The 18,583-nt window shown below is 48.2% G+C and overlaps 1 protein-coding gene across 2 annotated transcripts in view; it reads right to left on the bottom strand.

Moving 5' to 3' along the window:
- The window catches only part of DIS3L2 (DIS3 like 3'-5' exoribonuclease 2), a 307,560-nt gene that overhangs the window by 26,526 nt on the left and 262,451 nt on the right, over positions 1-18,583 (bottom strand). For both annotated transcript variants that reach the window (XM_081051782.1, XM_081051783.1), the window contains exon 14: positions 11,124-11,203. In XM_081051782.1, the coding sequence (XP_080907908.1) occupies positions 11,124-11,203 (80 nt within the window). The remainder of the gene's footprint in view (positions 1-11,123; positions 11,204-18,583) is intronic.

Genomic DNA, 18,583 nt, shown 5'->3' with positions numbered 1-18,583 from the left:
ATGGTAAAAAGAATATGGAAAAAAACAACCGAAAGGCTCCAAGTCATACTGGATTGCAGCAGCCCGGGAGGCTCCCAAGAACGGAGAGAACTGTAGTCCATTACAAAAAGACAAGTAAAGAAAAAGGCAAAGCTGTACAAAGGAAATTTAACTCAAGAAGGAAGAAAAGTTGTTTGCTTACTGTAACCCTGTGTTAAATCAACCAAGGAAACATTTACTCTCTTTAATAAGGCCTTTGAGAATTTAAAAGTGAGCAGTTTTGAGAGTTCCTGGTATCCTAGAATTTTCTGTCTTGCAGGGAAATCTCTTGAGTCATCCCTGGGTAGTTATTTGGGCTGTAAAAGAAGGGCTGTGAGAATAACAGGGACATTCTCCCCTTGCCAGGGCAGGTTTGGGTCTATACCCTCTCTGTACTCTTCCTTCCTCTCTCCAAGTCAGAGAAGGAATCTCTTCAGGCTGCTTGGGTCGTGACATAGAATTGTGTATTTTTAAGCCCGCCATCGTCTCTAAGAGAAAAGATGTTAAACTGCCTCACAGGTATATTTAACATCTTTTTCTTGCCCCTCCTCCAAATCTCTTTAAACTTTCATAATCTGAAAGTAAATTTGTGGTAAAAATCCTTCTCACTGAGATCAGGAGCAAGACACAGACGCCTGCTGTCACCACTTTCATTAACCACCACAAGGTGCAATAAGGCAAGAAAAAGAAATACATGGTGGGAGAATTGGAAAGGAAAGAGTAAATGTGTCACTATTTGTATATACATGATTGGGTATATAGAAAGTAAAAAAGATTCTACAAAACAAATTGTTTGAATTTAATAAATGAATTTAGCAAGGTCACTGGATACAGGGTCCATAATAATTAGCTGTATTCCCGTATGTCGACAACGAAGAGAAAAGGAAATTAATACCATTTAAAATAGTATCACAAACATCAAATACCTAGGAGTAATATAAAGAAAGATGATAAAGACCTTTATACAGAAAATTATAAAACATTATTGAGAAAAATTAAAGAAGACCTAAGTAAAGGATGAGAAGACAGTATCATAAAAATGTCATTTTCCCCCAAATTGATATATAGATTCAAATAAATCTCAATATAAATCCCAGTTGTGTGTGACAACGGACAATCTGATTCTAAAATTTATATGGAAACTGAAAGGGCCAAGAATAGCCTAGATGCCCTTTATGGCAGAGGAGCAAGGTGGAAAGTCTGGCTCTACTGGATATCAAGACTTTTAACAAAGGCGTAATAACTGGGTCAGTGGGGTATTGGAACAAGAAGAAACAGATCCGTGTACTTCCTTTTAGACAAAGGTGGCACTGTGGAAAGGTGAGAAAGTCTGTTCAACAAATGGTCTCGGTCAATTAGATATCCAGAGGGAAAAATGAAACTTGCTGTAATATTAAAAAATCAATTCTGAAGAGATTATAGCATAAAATAGAAAAGACAATACAATAGAGCTCCTAGAAGATAATGTGGGAAAAACCTAATAGGTAATTTTATGTGTCAACTAAACTGGCCATGGAGTACCCGGATAAAACGTTATTTCCATGTCCGTTAGGGTGTTTCTGGTGTGTCTATGAGCAGCATCTGAATCAGCAGACACAGTAAAGCAGATGGCCCTCCCCAAGGTGGGTGGACACCATCCAATCTGCCGAAAGCTGGGACAGAACGAAAGGTAGAGTAATGAGGACTTCAGCCCTTTTCCCCTGTCTCACTGCTTGTGCTGGGCATCTCACCTCATCTTCTTCCCTCAGACTGGGATTTACACCACTGACTTCCCTGGTTCGCAGGCCTTTGGACTCCACTAGATTACACCACCAGCTTTCCTGGGCCTCCAGCTTGCAGACAGCAGATCGTAGGTCTTACTGGCTTCCATCATCACATGAGCCAATTCCTGAAAATAAATCTCAATCTACCTACTTACCGTGTTTCCCTGAAAATAGACCTAGCCAGACCATCAGCTCTAATACGTCTTTTGGAGCAAAAATTAATATAAGACCCAGTATTTTATATTATGTTATGTTATATTATGTTATATTATATTATTATATTAAAGACCCAATCTTACATTATATTAAAATAAGACTGGATCTTAATTTTTGCTCCAAAAGACGCATTAGAGCTGATGGTCCAGCTAGGTCTTTTTTTTCAGGGAAACACGGTACCTACCTACCTATCTACTTACCTACCTACCGACCTACCTACCTACCTAAGTATCTCTTATTGTTTTTACTTCTCTGGAGAACCCTGACTAATAGAAACATATCTTCAGGATTTTTATACAGATTTCTTAAATGGGATATTAGAAAAATCAACCATAAAGAATAAAATCTGGGGGGTGGGAGATGAGGGTAAGGGGGATCAAATATATGGTGATGGAAGGAGAACTGACTCTGGGTGGTGAACACACAATGGGATTTATAGATGATGTAATACAGAATTGTACACCTGAAATTATGTAATTTCATTAACAATTGTCACCCCAATAAATTAAAAAAAATAAAATTAAAAAAAAAGAATAAAATCAATACATTGAATTACATTGAAAAGAAAAACTTCTGTTCTTCAAAACACCACCAAAGTGAGTAAAAAACCCAAGGTACTGAGTAGAAGACATTTGCCACATGTATAACCAACAAAGGACTCAAATCAAGGATAGAGAGACTTATAAATCAACAAGAAAAAACAGAAAACCCAGTAGAAAAATAGGCATGAAATTTGAAACGGTCCTCTACTGAACAGCCAATAAACATAAGAAGTCTCATACATGGCTGGTGAAGTGGTAAACTGGTACAACCACTTGGGAAGATATTTTCTCTGTGATTCGGCAATTTCACTCCTAGGTGTATACTCAAAAGAAATACATGTATATATACACCAAAAGACACATACAAGCAGATTTATAATAGCCCCAAATTGAAACAACCCAAATGTTGACTGAATGAAAGAGGATTGGATAAACTGATGTATTTCATTCATTTATGCAATGACAATGAATGGACCATAGCTAGACGAGCAACAAAGACGAATTCTCACAAACATAATGCCGAAAGAAAAGAGTCAGACACAAAAGAGAATGTACAGAATGATTCCATTTCTATAAAGTTCAAAGCCAAGCAAAACTAATCTCTAGTGTTAGCAGTTAGTTATGATGATGGATTCCTCTGGGAGGAGAGAGGGCATGAGGGAAGCTCCTCGGGGGCTGAAATGTTCTGTTTCTTGATCTGGGTGATGGTTATGTGGTGGGTTTATCCTTTGAACTAGATGCGTATGATTTGTCTACTTTTCTCGATCCATGTCATAGTTAAAACATAGGCTTTATAGAAGTGAGTTTATTGTAAAAACCTATTTTCCAGCGCGCGCACTGTGGCAGGCAATAGTCACTGAGGTGAGTGGGCATTAAGCTCTAACACACACCGAGACAGGGGTCCGTGCGCGTCTGCGCGTGTGCCGATCTATCTGCAGCTGGTCTGCCCAGCACAACCTCGGCACTGCTGCTGGTTTCCATATGTTCGCACTGATCAGGCCTAGCCTTAGAAAGCCAGCAGGGCCCGAGGAGCTAGCGATTTCTCTGAAGGGCTCAGAACTCTGGCCCCGCTGCTGGGGAAACCTTTGCGGAGGCAATTCAGGGTTTTAAAACGTGACTTCAGGCTCCATCCCTCCCCCGTGTCCCAATAGCTGGGGAAAGAGTGCTGACACAACACAACTGCTTCAGAGCTTCTCCCTGCCCTGGCCACATTACCCCTCTGGAGTCTTGGTAATGTAAGTAACACAGGAGGCAGCCATGCTGCCCCAGGCTGGCTGCCCTTGGGCAGTGCGGCCTCACTGTGGCGCTGTCCCAGGCCTGCCTCCCCAGTGCTTCACCAACACGCCGCCCAGGGAAAAGCCTGCTGGCTCCACCTGGGGCTCATAGCTTGACCTTGGTCAGGACACCTCTCAGGGAATCCGGTTCCCTCTCCATAAAACGGGAGTGTTCATATGCCCTGCCCTTCCTGTCAGGAAAATCGAGGCCAAATGAACAATGCATTTTGACACGCAAGGTATCATTATTGCTGCTGCCTGGAGTGAGGTGATGGGAGGGAAGGGAGCCCCGCCCCCTCTCTACATGGTGGGGAAGGTGAAGAAGGATAGCCTTCCCTGATTACCATTTTGATGCCCAACACCAAAGGCTGGGATGGGAAACGGTGAGCTCACACCTGTGGTAAGGGGCCAACTCCAACATGCACGGAACAGCTGTCGGCTTGCTCCCATGAGGTCACTTCTGGCGCCTTTCTCTGGCTGGGTTGCTTCCAATTTCCCCCGAACCCCTCCTCTCCCTTGATTTCTGGCTCCCTTTTCTCCTAACCAAGGGTTTCACCAGGAACAAGAAAGGCATTCTTCATTCTAACCTGGCAGTGTCAGTGGGAGGTCTGGAGGCTCTCAGGTAACATAACTGCTTAGCCTGGGGACTTGCAGCCGGTCCAAGGTGCAAAGTGTCATTTCCAAAGTCCTGGGAAGGATTGGTGTCAGTCTGACGTTGTCAGAGCTGCTGGGACATACCCTCTCTGCTTATTTACGTGAAGGCAGAGGACAAGAACCAAGCGGAGGGGGAAAGAAATTAAACGCAGGGCTTTATCCAGGAGCTCCTGCTCTCCCCCCTCCCCATGAAAAGGTGCCCCTTGGAGCTCCTGCCACAGGACCATAAACTGCTTGCTGGCCCAGCTGCAGCCCTTGGGACCTACCACTGCATTTGTGCCGAGGCCACACTTTCCCTGGGCTGCTCCCAGCCAGTGACTGAGCACTCGGGGGCCCTGCAAAACGTGAGATGCCTCCAGCAAGTGCCTTTGGTTTGAGGACCTCCCATGGGCCCGGCGACCCCTTCTTCAAACAGCTACAGCCTGAGACTCTTCCTACCCGGTCGTCCCTCCCATTGAGGTCTGAAGGCTCTATCTTACATATCTTTCTTCCCTCCCATTCTGTTTCTCACAGGCCTGCCCTCAATACATCTCCTGCACATCTAATCCTGTCCTGGCACCCGCTTCTCAGAGGACCTGAACTACCACAAGTGGTTACCGGAGTGGATCTGAGAAAACAAGCAGAACAGAGGAGTTTGGGGACTGCTCACTCATTACCTGGCAGGCAAAGGGGACACTCGGGGCATGGAGAGTCCTTGGCACAAAGTAGTGGCCTAATTGCTCAAAGATTCAACAGTGGCAACCTAGGAAAAAGCCCCTGATCACTTTGTGACGATGGAAGCATTCATCTGAAAGCCTGGGAGGCGCAGTGGAGTCTTGGCTGGTTACCTGAGGTGTGACGATGCCCAGCTGGGGGACGGTGACAGTCTGAAGGCCCTCAACAAGCAGGTAAAGGCTGAGTGGGAGAGCCAGAGGGCCTCTGGGACAGCTTACAAAAACGTGGCACACGCTTCCAGTTACGTTAGTTACGTTACCTGAAGGCATGCAGAGGTCACCCCCTACTGCTCAGGAAACTCCCCTAACTCTTTCTGGGCTGCCTGGCCCATAATGAGGGGTACATGCAGCTTAGGATGTGCTGGGCCTGATCAGAAAGGAGAGATTTTATACCAAGAGGGAGAAGAATTAGCTAGCAGGACTTGGGGGCCTGATCAAGGGGGCCAGGAAGTAAAACCAGATGAGCAAGAAGAATGCACTAATTTGGGCTGTGGGATTCAGCACCCTGGCAAATACCCCAGGGGAGGGGGTCGTCCTTAGGGGCCTGGGGAAAGTGACAGCTAAGGGTGAGCCAAGTGGAAAAAAGGCATGAATTGCCTGGCAGACAGCAGAGGAAGGAACAAAGAGGAAGGGGCCATGCTGGAATGCACATATTACTGAGTCCAGAAGACCCAGCAGAGGCCTATGTTCTGGGGGAGGCCTGCAGGACACCCCCTTCATCAGGGTCATCAGAAATGCAGTGGGGTGTGGTGGTGGCATTTCTCCGTAAGCAGGAGAGGACAGTAGGAAAGGGAGTCACAGAGCTGGGCTCATTCACACCCACGGGACAATGGAGCCTGAGGTACTAGAGGCCAGAGGTAACGTGACGAAGGGCCACTGCCAGGATTCTCTGCACTCCATGGATCCAGGGGCCAGCAGATAAGAGGAGTCATCTTGGGGAGACGGGGGGTCGGGGGGCGGGATACTCAACCAGATCAGCGGAGGGGCAGGGAGGAGCTGTGTGGGACCCAGGGGAGCCTCCTGGTACTCCCTTGCCACACTGGGGACAAACATACACATATATGCGTCAGCCCTGGTCTGAGAAAGACGTGACAGCCAAGGGCTCAGAAGCCTTGCAGTGAAGTTGGGTCACTACCAGTTAAGCTGTCAAGGTCTACTGAGGCGCTGGCTGAGGGCGAGGAGAATTTGAAGTGGACAGTGGAGGAGGGAAGAGGACCAGCTGGTGCCCCGAGTTCCACTACGATCCTGAGGCAGTAGTTCAGCTCATTCATGTCTCTTTCTGAGCTCCTTCTCAGGAAGAGAGGCCCCGGGTGACAGAGCAGGCAGGGGTCTTGAGGCAGGGATACTCCCATAGACATGACACTCTTCCAACCAGCAACTCTGGTTGCAGATGTGCCACCGGCCTGGCCACAGCTTTCTCGATCCCCGCTGCAGGCGGAGGCTTTGGCCAACCCTCCTTTCTCTGGACTCTCCTTCACAGGGCAGGCGGGACCACGGTCTGTAGCCGCGTGCCCGCTCCTATTTTCTCCCTCATCCCCCGTATGTCTCCTGCACACCAATCTTGTTTGACATACACTTATCAACTGACCTGAACTAACCCAGCACGTTCTCCATGATGAGAGCACAACAGAAGCAGAATCCCAGGGTTACCCTAAGCTTTGCCCTGTGGGTCTGTCCTGCCTGCCTGGCGTGTCCTGAGACCGAAAGATGCTGAGCAGGCCGTCCCTCAGAGGCAGGCCAGCATGCTGGGAAACCCTCCAGTCCAGACAGGACTATGCGTTCAGGGGCTGGGGAAAGAATCAAGGTGAGCTCTCAGGGGCCCAGAGCCCCGCCTCAGCCCGCGCTGCTGCCAGAAGGCCAGTGACCTGAGCTGCGAAGCGCCCTCGGGCTGGGGAGCGGGGAGGACGTGAGGACCAGAAGTGCCCTCCCTCTCGTCTGGAAGGCTGCAGTGATGCCGTGCTTCAGTGAGGACCTAAGAAGGTGGAAAGGCACTTTAGCGGAGGAAAATCAACTCCACAGGGATGGGCTCTCTCTGATACTTCTAGATGTTAGTGGTCCGTGTTGATGATGTGGGTTTCAAGGTGCCAAAATGAGCCATCTATCTAGGCAGGAAAAAACGAAAGATTTCGTTTCATTAGTTTAGCACACTAACCTGCCCCAAGAGACGATGGAGTCGGGGGAGCTGGCTGTGGGAGTCAGGGCGTCTCTGAACCAGGGCGACGCATAGCTGCCGAGGGGGGGCGGAGAGGGCAGCGCAGAGCCGGAGCCCAGGTCTGCAGGGCCCAGTGCGCGGGCCACTCGGGCGGTTACAAGGGCAAGCACCACACTCAGTACCTCTGAAGTACTCCCCCGTTTACATGGCCCATCACACGTCGCCTCGTTCCACTCTCCCTCAGCCCCGACATGTATCACCACCTTCAGGATCCTGATAGGTAGGCTGCACTGCAGAGTGGACGGTGACCTGCCTCGGACAATGACCAGCTAACTCAGATTTATGATGACAAGTTGGGACTTGTTCTACCAGACAGGCTGTCTATCCACCCAGGGCTCCGCAGGGACTGGAAATCCCAGAATCTCCAGACAGAGAACTTCTAGGGCAGGTCTGTTTAGAAGAGGCTGGAATCAGAACGACCTCGGGCTTCAGGTGATGGAGAGAAAGGCAGGTGGTGTGAAGGCACAGCTTTGGAATCTGCTAGAGCTGGGGTAAAATCCACAGGGTGACCTTGGGCAGGTTAACCGCTCTCAGTCTGAATGTTTTTATTTTGCAATCTGTGGAACTGTGACACTACCATCTGCCTGGAGAAATAATCTGGGTGAGCCCCTAGCCCAGTGCTGGTGAGCCGTGGGCAGTCAGGGAGTGGGGGCTAATAGCCCTCTACGTGGGTCAGAAACACGAGAGGTCATGGACAGCATGTAGCCTCGCAATCAAGTTCAGCTCCTGCAAGTTGGTCTGGCCCACTTAATGCTCTTCCTAATTGTGACTGTGCTTCATATCAGGCAAAAAATGGCAGGCAGGTGATGTAAACAACTCTAATTATTACTATATGCACAGAGTTACACCGGATTTTTACAGCTTCCTTCTTCTATGTTAGCACTTTAGAATCCATAAACTACCCACGGAGACAGTTTTCCCTGACGTCATGAGTAATTTAATCCTCATCATAATCCTACAACAAATGAAAAGACAAAGGTTGGAAAGAGATTTGACTCCCCCCTACCCAGGTTCCTTCTCTAAAATGGTTAATCGGGTCCCCCGACCTGCCTTCATTAGCACCATCTGCCAGGTCTTGGGCTAGGGCTCTAGGGGTACTGATACGAACAAAACAAGAAGTAGTTTCAATAATTAATTGTACCAAATTAATACTGAGATAGGAAGCTCATTTCTCTCATATGTAGGACCTCAGCTCTTTGCTTCAGTTACCTTCATGTTACTCGGCTCTAGACAACACGGGCTCCTTAGGGCCTTGGGCTAGAATATTCTCATTTCCTAGTATCACAATCACAGCAATATGGGGATTCAGGCACTCCTGGGGAAATGACGCTAAAGTGAACAGAGGAACACAGGGCAGAGCCTAGGGGAGAAGACAAAGCCATGGTCAGGCTCATGGGGTTCCCTGTTCACAATTCCTAAGTGGGGAGAGGGGTTTGCCTTTGCACAGAGTGCATCGCACACGGCTGGCGGCTGTCACACATGGACACCAGCGTCCTCCCCAATCAATACTCCAATGGGAGCTGCAGTCAGAGCTCCTGGATGCTGCCCTGCTAGCACAGGGAAAACAGAATGGAAGTCGTGACGATTTTTCTGTTTGGGAAGGAGAGGCAATCAACACGCACTCTGGGCATTTTACATGCTAGGCCAGTGATGACATCTTTGACATGTGAATCCACTCCACAGGTAGGTATCATTAGTCCCTTGGCTTAGCAGATGAAGAAACCCGAGGCTCAGAGAGGTTAGGAAACTTGTCCACGGATTGAGAACGAGCCCCAACATTGCCTCTAAGACAAGCGAGAGAGAACCATGGAGACGGATCACTGGGGCACTGGCTCACATACTTCCCTGGGTCATGGCTCCTCTCCCACATCCTACACAAATGTTTTCTTTTCCAGGTCTTTGGGGGCTGAAGTTATGCACAACCCCTACATTCTCCTCTTACATTGCTCACTCTGATACGTATACCAGGAGCTAAGCATTAGGCCCAGAAACAGAGGTAGGCTATTTTCTCCTCTCAGCTTCCAAGACAACCTAAGTCGTCATCGTCACTGGACCACTGAACTGCTCAGGCAGGAACTTAAAAGGAAGGAGGGCCAGTGCCCTTCCCCCACTGAACAGATACTCTGCCAACTTTTGTTTCAAGGAGTGGAAAGTCAGGCCAGAACTGGAGTCTATAAACCCCCTGGGCCTAAAGATCTGTTTCTGCTGCCACAATCTCCATGTACGGGGCTGCCATCCACTGCCACCCAGCAAGCACCAGGGAGCACAGGGCACTGCTGACATGGAGGGTGGCAGGCTGGCACGGCAGGCAGCTCAAGGCTTGTTTCTCTTAGTCGCTAGCCACCCAGGGACTTGCTCAGTTGTCCTCGGGCCCCTCTGAGAAGTCTAGCCCTACTTCTCTATAGAATGAAACATTACAAGTAGCTGAGATGGTAGTTCTGACACAGTGGCCCATCACCCTGGAGCTGTCTTCTAAAAACAGTGCCGTCCGAGAGGAGAAACGATGGGGTTAAAGGATGCTTGGCCAGCCTTTCCTAAACGATCAACTGGGTGGGAACTGAAGGTACACATTAGCTTACTAGGGCATACCCCAAAGATTAGCTACAAAGAGGAATGCGTTGAAAGTAACCAGAGTGGAGACCTGGTCATGAAGGCACCCAGGAACCCATCTCAACCCATTCCAAAGCAAGAGTTTTTGAGGAAGACACGAGTTTCTCTTCCGGAAGGTAAGGCACAGTTCCACTGGCGTGTGCCTATTTGATTCCGTCCACTGGATAAAATAAAATAGCTGGGATATTTAAACAATTGGATCACGATATGTTGTCTTTGAGTCCAGATTGGGACTGTTCTTGTCACTGCCTGGGGTTTCTAGACAGTAGCAACTTGGGACGACAGTTGCCTTTTATCTAGTCTCTTCCCAGAGTAAACGTGATCACGCGGCTGCTGCCTCACACAGTTGTGGACAGTGACCTTGAGCAATACCCCCAGATCTCAGCTTCCGCAAATACAGTAACAAAAGCACACTCTTCAGGTTGTCATGAGGATTAAACTGGGTAACACATGCAATGTCCCAGTGCTGTGCCCAACACCCAGTAGGTCCTCAATGGTAGCTGCATCACTATTTATTATCATCACCGTCACTGTCACCATCAGGGCATATTCCCTTTGCCTCACTCACCGCCTTCACTGTCACACAGATAGAAATACAGTCAAGGAGGCGATGAAGAAAGGAGAGGCTACAGACCTATGCCAGCTGCCGCCTTTCTAATATGGCCACCAAGTTAAATCTCTGTCAGTTCTCAGAAATCCTCCAACTAGAAAATTCGCAAGGCAGACTGTCACAACAAGACCTATAAACGTAAGTCTAGTCAGACAACACTGCCAAAAGCCAAAGTTGCACAGTGAACCAAACTAGCCGGCACGTGACGCAGACCACATTGGGAGTGGGTCTGGAGGAAAGAGGAGCCTGGAAAGGAAGGTGTACTTTGGAATAGACACCTACCTAGTCCATGACAGCTGCTCCTATACAAGTACTGCAAGCTCTGTGTTTAGGGGCAAAAGAGGTGTTATGGGAGGAATATTCTATCCCGCCCCTTTTCTAGCAAAGTCGCAAAAAGTGTGCTTCTCTTCCTGACAATCCCTTTGTAAGAGAAGTCCAGTGTAACAGAGCCCAAAGGTGAGACCTCGGCAGGACATGCTGAGGTGACACTCTTTCCCACTGAGTGGCTTACTTGTTGCTGTCGCGGTACTCGTAGATGTGACATCCTTGAGGCAATCCAGTCTCGTGGTCCAGAGTGAAAGCAAGCTTTAGCTGAATAAAGAGAGAAGAGAAAACCAAGTAAGTTTTAGGCAGCATGCTCTGCTCATTCTGATATTGAAATAAAAAAATTAATAAAAATCAAGCATGATCACCCTGCCTCCAGCTGACATGTGGTGGAGAACCTGGGCCTGCCAACTCTGGGAAAAGCCCATGCCTCATGGGAACACCGTTACCAGGACTCTCCTTATTCATTCAGCATGCAACCAATTATTTACTGAGTACCTACTTTGTGCGCGACGCTGAGCTAGCTGACGGAAAGAACAGTGAACAGCAGAAGAGAGGGGACTCCTTCATGGACCTTACAGTCTAGTTCAGGAGATGAAGCTCATTCACATGATCACATTAATGAATGTATACATATAAAACTTCGAATTAAAACAGGTTCTCTGAAGCAGGAAACAAATCTCCCATGTTCCTGTTGAAGTAAATAACCGGACCTAGAGCGGGGAGGAAGGATAGGGAACGCAGGAGGAGACTTGGTACAGAGGCCCTGGGGCAGCAGTTCCAGGAACCGAGGGAGGGCTGGTAAGCAGGAACTCGCTCTACGGGAGACACGGTGGGCAGTGACGTGCAGAGGAAGGCCAGGGCAGACCACGCGGTACCTTCTTGGCTACATTAGGACTTTGGCCTTTACCTTAACAGCAAAAGGAAGTCTGACATGTTTTAAGGAAGGGGTGGATAACACGATGCAAGTTATGTTTTAACAAGATCCCTCTGGCTACTGTATAGAGACCAGGCTGTGGGGAGAGTGGAAGCAGGAGCCTCTAGGAGGCTAGTGGGAAGGGCAGGTGAGCGGTGATGGGGGCTGGGAGGGCGGGCGAGATGGAGAGAAATGAATAATTGGAGATCTATCTTCAAAGTAAACTTAGAAGTAGAATCGACAGGATATACTGATGGATTTGATGTTGGGGGGAGGTGAGGACAGAAATCAAGAAACCAAGGATTTTTGATTTCATTAACCAGGGACGTGGCTGTCCCACTGTTGAGTGGGAAGACTGAACTTGGATACCGGCAGGGAGTCAGAAGTTTGACTTTGGACATATTAACTGGGAGGCACTCATTAGCTTTCTCTGATTTGGGGAGATGAGAACAAAATCTCCCCAGAGAGAAGTCTTTGCGGCTTCCGGAGAGGACTCCGCAGGTGAATTCAGAGCTCCAGGTGTGTCACTGGGAAGCCGAGTTCAGTGAGGTTGTGTGTGTCCAGCTACAGCCCAGTCAGCTGTGGCAGCCGTAACATTTCCAGATGCAGAGCCAATTATTAGACTTCCAAATTCACACCGGATTTTTTACATCACCAGGGAAATTTTAACTAAAATTAAGTGCACATTAGGAGGATACATTATTATAACTTTTTTTTTTTTTAAATTGCAAGGCTGTTAACATAGCTAATGATCTGCATCATTAGATGCTGGACATTCTTCTCTTTCTTAGAGGGAAATGAGCTTGTAGGAATGGCTTGTCCTTTTACTGACCCTGAGGAAAATACAAAAACAGAAACAAGCCCTCTTTACCATCATGAAGCCAGGAACTTGAAGTCAAAGGTGTGTTTTCCCAACAGAGCACTGTTTGGCTCTTCCCAGCCCACTTTCAGTAAAACAGAAAATAATTATTTTTTTAAAAATCTATTAATTAAAACCCTTTTCTCTTTATCTCCCTCTTTGTAGCTGAGGTCAGGCCTATGTTCATCTAGTCTGTTTCAGAGACTGTACTATGTAGAAATTTTTAAATCCTTTGACTTAGTGATTCAAGTTATGAATTTAGGGCTTAGAGAAATTATTATAAATGTAGGAGGAAACACATTTTTTTTTTTTTTTGCAAAACTGTTCACCTCAGTATTATTTACTGGAAAGACTCTAAAAATGCAGCAATAGCAGAATGGTTAAATAAACTATACCACAGTCTGCAGAACAGTTTGTAGCTGTTACACTTTCATAAAGAATTATTAACTTGGGGAAATACCTGGGTTAGATGGAAAAAGCAGGATGTATGCTTGATTATATGCACGAAAACTATGTAAATAAGAACAGAGACTGCACGAAGAAAGACTGGAAGGAACTATATCAAAATGGCAACAGAGATTGCTTGACTTTCTTTGCATTTTCCAAATTCTTCATGATAAGCATGGCGAGATACAAGCTGTAGTCCTTGGTTATGAAGGAATTATGGGAAATTTAATTCCGGGGGATTCTCAAGGTCTATGTATATCCTAATTCAACAATAAGTGAGTAGAGGCGGTGATGGGGATGGGGATGGGGAGAGAGGGAATGGAGACAAAGGGCCCTCCTGTTTACTGAATAGAGAACTCACGTTTATTAATGCTTACCAAGTAAAGACTTTCCTTTATCCTGGACCACAACTATTTGAATTAGGTATGACTATTTCCTTGTTACAGGTGAGGAACTTGATGCTGAGAAAGGTCAAGTAATTTGTCTAAACCACAGTTAGAATCAGAACTTCAACCAACAGCCATGCTCTTTTTGCCTTACCAGAATTATAGGGCTTGGTGATGGTCCGGATATAAAGTCTGCACAAAAGGGAGGAGTCAAAGATAATGTTGAAGGTTCTCTGCCTCGGGCAGTGGAGTAGATGGTGCTGCTAATCAGTCCCGAGGAGGACAGCGGGTTTGAGAGAAGAGCTGGAGTTTAGTGTGCGAGTGCTGGTCTTACAGTACCTGAGAGGCATCTTAGCGGAGACGAGCGGCAGGCAGCTATGCCTTGTAAACAATTCTGAAGTTTATATGCAAGACTGTAATCTGGCGGGAACACATTTGGGAAACTTTGCAGGGTAAGTAAGGTGGCAACTGAAGCCGTGAGAGTGGATGAGATTGTCCTGAGAGTGTGTGTGGAGTAAAAATGGGGTCTTGGATAGAATCCAGAGAGACGGCTATTTTAAGAACTAGACAATGCAGACTGAGAAGGAGTGGCCATGGAGTTTTCAGTTACGATGTTTCCGGAGCCCAGGGGAGAACGTGTCTTACAAGGGAACAGTCAGCAGCATTAAATCCTTCTAAGACGTCAAGTAAGAGAGGGACAAGCATCCAAAAAAAAGAATTCACTGGACTTAGCAACAAAGACTGTTGGGAGAGTGGTGGGAGCAGCGATCAGGTGTGACGGGTTGAAGAACGAGGAGAAGGTGAGGAAAGGGGGATTGTGAGTGCACACAACTCTTTTAGCAAATTAGACAGTGGTGAGGAAGAGCCGAGATGAATGGGAAGGAATGAGGCAGGATAATAGGCTGTGGGATTGAAGGAGAGTGCATTGTAAGATGACAGAGATTTGTGTAAATGCCGATATGAAGGAAGCACCATTGATAGAGGGGTCGAAAAGTACAGGAGAGATGGAGATAACTGAAGAATCAAGGTATCTGAGGAGACAGGAGGGATTCGAATCCAGCACACAAGTGGAGGACCCTCTCTCCGCTGGAGGAGTCGGGAGGGCTGGGCAGGGATGCAGCCATATCTGTGGATTTGGCGGAAGGGGTCAGGGATGATGGTGGTTTGGAATGCTCCAGTCTGATTTTTGTTCTTTTCTGAGAATTAGGAGGTCAAATTATCTGCAAGGAACGGAGGGTTTGGTAAAGGAAGGAATGGAAGCTGGAGAAAAGTGATGAAGGTTTGAATTTGCTTCTTTGGAGAACAGGAATAAGAGTTGACCAGGGCAGAGCACGAGGGCTGCCAGGGAGCATTAAGGGTCAGCTGAGGCCAGTGTCTGAAGTTAGTGTAGCACCATCTGCCCGGTTGTTTTTCTCTAGCAACCTAGACACAGGCATTAAAAAAAAAAAAAAAAAAAAAAGAGCATTTGCCAGGAAGGTGTGAGGGACGAATAAGGCTTGAGGGAGCAAGAGAGTGGAGACATGACATTGGCAACAGATGGAGTAGAAACTCTAATGGGGAACAGGCAGGAAATAAAAACGAAAGGGGCTGCCTGACAAAAACAGAAGGGTCTGGGCAACAGATGTCTTGTATAGAGCAAATATTTATTGAGCATGTCCTCTGTCTAAACATCTCTCCGGTGTGACTTTATTTAATCTTCCCCAAAGCCCTGTGAGGTCAGTACCTATCCCTATGTTACAGAGGTGTTCAAGTATTTGGCCCAAATGAGCGAATATGGGGCGGCCGGTTAGCTCAGTTGGTTAGAGCGTGGGCCTCTTAACAACAAGCTTGCTATTTCGATCCCCACAAGGGCCACTGTGAGCTGCGCCCTCCACAACTAGATTGAAACAACTACTTGACTTGGAGCTGATGGGTCCTGGAAAAACACTTAAATAAAGTTAAAAAAAAAAATCCAAATGAGCGAATAAGCGGCAGAACTGAAGTGTGGTCCACGTCGCTAACCGCGGGGCTACACTGCTTCCGAGAGGTCAAGGAAAGGAGTGGGAGTCACTTGGTGAGGGAGTGGAAGGAACTGGAGGCTGTGGTCAGAGTAGGCTGTGTTTGACCTTGGAGATAGGACAATCACGAGATCCAAGGAGAAATCGAGGAAGGAAGAGTTGGAGGTGGGATGGGGGGATGCTGAGAGGTTTGAAATTCACGCAGGACGAAGATATGCCATTTCCCACAAAGTGTGTCCCCACAGGTGTGTAGGTGTGTGTGGGTTTGTGTGTGTAGGTGCCTCCTATGTGCATGTTTCAAAACCTGAAAGGATGAGTCCAACTGGTCCATACAGCAGACACTGATGGTCACCCAGCAATCATCTCCTCCTTCCTAATGACACCTACCTAGTTTCTTTCAGCTATTCACCTTCTCCCCCGAGTCCAGGGGCTCCAGGACCAAGCAGAACCAAGCCCCAGGACTGGGCCTGACAGTTGTAAGGAAATCTTTCAGTATTAGATAGGAATTCAAGCCAATCAGTGCACGCCATTTCCTTGCCCCAACAACTGGTTCAGGAAAGGACATGTGACCCAGCGGAGGCCAATGAGAAGTAAGGGGATAATTGCTGGGTGCTTCAGGGCATGAGGGCCAGAACAGCTGCAAGTGGCTCGCTCCCAGCCTGAGAATGAAGCCAACTTGCAGAGGAAGCAGACTGCAACCTGCAAAGAGCAGTCAGGGCCTTCACCAAGCTGTGCCTGGCCTCTGCCAGCCTTTTTTTGTAAGGGGACATCATTTCTCCAGGACAGTGGCACACAGTACATCCACCCACTCCCTTGGCTCTGCTCTCTCTAATCCACTCCCCACAACCAGCTGAGTTATCTTTCTAAAACACAAGCCTGATGACACTTCCTTCTTTAAGTACCTGGGATGGCTTCCTGCTGTCCGTATGTCGGAGACATAAAAATGAATTAAATACAGCCCGGGCTCTCCAGGGTCGGACTGTAGGGGGATGGGTGAGCTAGGCGTGCCAAGCAGGAAGACCTCAGGGTAGACGGCAGGAGAAATGCGTGTGCCGGCCAGGGAGGGGGTCTGGCCCTCCTGCTGCTGCAAAGCTCAGTGCACTCCTCCCTCCAACAGAGCTCAGTGCACTCCCGCGCACAGCATGAGCCTGCACTTGCCACACATTCACACTCTGCCCTTCCTCATGCTGAGACTGCTTCTAGGAGAGCCCTTGCTGTCGATCCCAGCAAGATCCCACACATCCTTTGAGCTTCTTAGAAGGGGGTCTTCCATTGCTCACTCCTTCAGAAAATGGAGGCAGGGCCTCTGCCCAGCGAGTCCAAGGACTCAGGGTGGGGAGAGTCACCAGGTACCCTTTTGTGAACCTGTTAACAACGAAGTGCCCCAGTCATTTAGTTTCCAGGCACAGAATCATGACCCCGCAGGCTTCTGTGCCCCTCGGCACATGCTGACCTGGCTGATAGATCTGGAGTCATTCAGTGTCAGTGGAGTTTGTTATTCCTGCTCTCACTTCAGTAACATTGCCCCATGTCTGCCCCCACTCAAGTCATTGTGCCACCAGACGATAAGCAGTGGCTCAGTCCTCTAGGAGCCCAGATGTTCCCATCTCACCGGTGCTTTGAAGAGGCACAGTGTTTCACTCAACAGTATTACCGAACATGTCCTATGAGCCAGGCATGGCCTATAGGCTGCCATGTGCCAGCGCTGGCTCTGACCAAGGCCTGCAGAGGCTCAGCTGGGAAAGTCAGCCTGCAAGAATGACAGCCACTCTGAGACTTTGTGGGGTCCACCAATCCCTTTCCAGAGGCAGCTGCCACATCACGCAGAAGAGCCTGCCCCAATCAACCAGTCAGACTCTGGTACTGGGTGAGGAGGGAGGCAGCGAAGGGCCCCGAGGCAGTAATGAGGCGGCTCTGTGGGCCTCCATCAGCTAAGGAAGGAGGCCTTCAGGTAGGTCTAGTTAGAGGCCAGGCTTTCCTCTGGACAAAGGACAGGAAATGGAAGAGACTTCCACTTGCAGAGGCTCATGCTAGATCACAGAGGAGGGCAGACTCGGGCAGCTAGAGCGTGAGACTCCTGGGACCCCTTCGGACCTAGCTTTCCTGCTATGGATGGGCCCCAGGGAAACTGGCAGGTGGGTAAGCTGAAGCAGCTGGGGTTGGGACCCTCAGGAAAGAGCCCTTCCCCATGTGCCAAGGGAACGCGGGGGACAGGCCACGTTGTTGGGACTGTTGGGACTACAAGAGGTCTGCCTTCAGCTCCTCTGGGCTCTGGGGAAGGGGGACCAGGGACTCAAGCGAGGCAGCAGGCCATCCTCCCAACAGGTGGCAACAGGTGAGCAACAAGAATGACCGATTCAGCACTCAGTCAGGCTTCCTCAGGGTAGTCAGACATTGCTGTGGAGGACCCCTCAGGTGAACCTAAGTTTAAGAACGAATGTCCCAGGCTAAGCAGGACAGGGGTACAGGGAGTCATTTAATGTACCTATCAAAGGAAGTGTGACCTTACTTTATATGCCAACCCAGTGAAGCCAGTGGGGCAGGGCCTCTGCCTAGTGAGATTCCATTCAGGAGACTAACCAAAGAAGAGTGATGGTACCAAAAACAAGAGAACAAGACAAACAAATGAGAAACAAAAACTCATAGACACAGACAATAGTTTAGTGGTTACCAGAAGGTAAGGGGGGTTGGGGGAGGGAGATGAGGGTAAACAGGATCAAATATATGGTGATGGAAGGAGAACTGACTCTGGGTGGTGAACACACAATGGGATTTATAGATGATGTCATACAGAATTGTACACCTGAAATCTATGTACCTTTACTAACAATTGTCACCCCAATAAACGTTAAAAAAAAGGGTGATGGGAGGGGACAGGAAAGAGTGCTGAGGTGATATGCCAGATGGCACCCTGGGCAAGTGAGCAAATACCAGTTTTTCAATCCGTTCAGGTGCATAGTTGGCTTTCCTGAACAACCATATTCTTGGAGAACATAATCCCTGGGCCACTTGGCACTAAATTCCAACAGCTAAGGAAGATAC

The sequence above is a fragment of the Rhinolophus hipposideros genome (assembly GCF_964194185.1).
Source record: "Rhinolophus hipposideros genome assembly, chromosome: 6".
Taxonomy (NCBI): domain Eukaryota; kingdom Metazoa; phylum Chordata; class Mammalia; order Chiroptera; family Rhinolophidae; genus Rhinolophus; species Rhinolophus hipposideros.
This window is presented reverse-complemented; position numbering and strand designations above follow the sequence as displayed.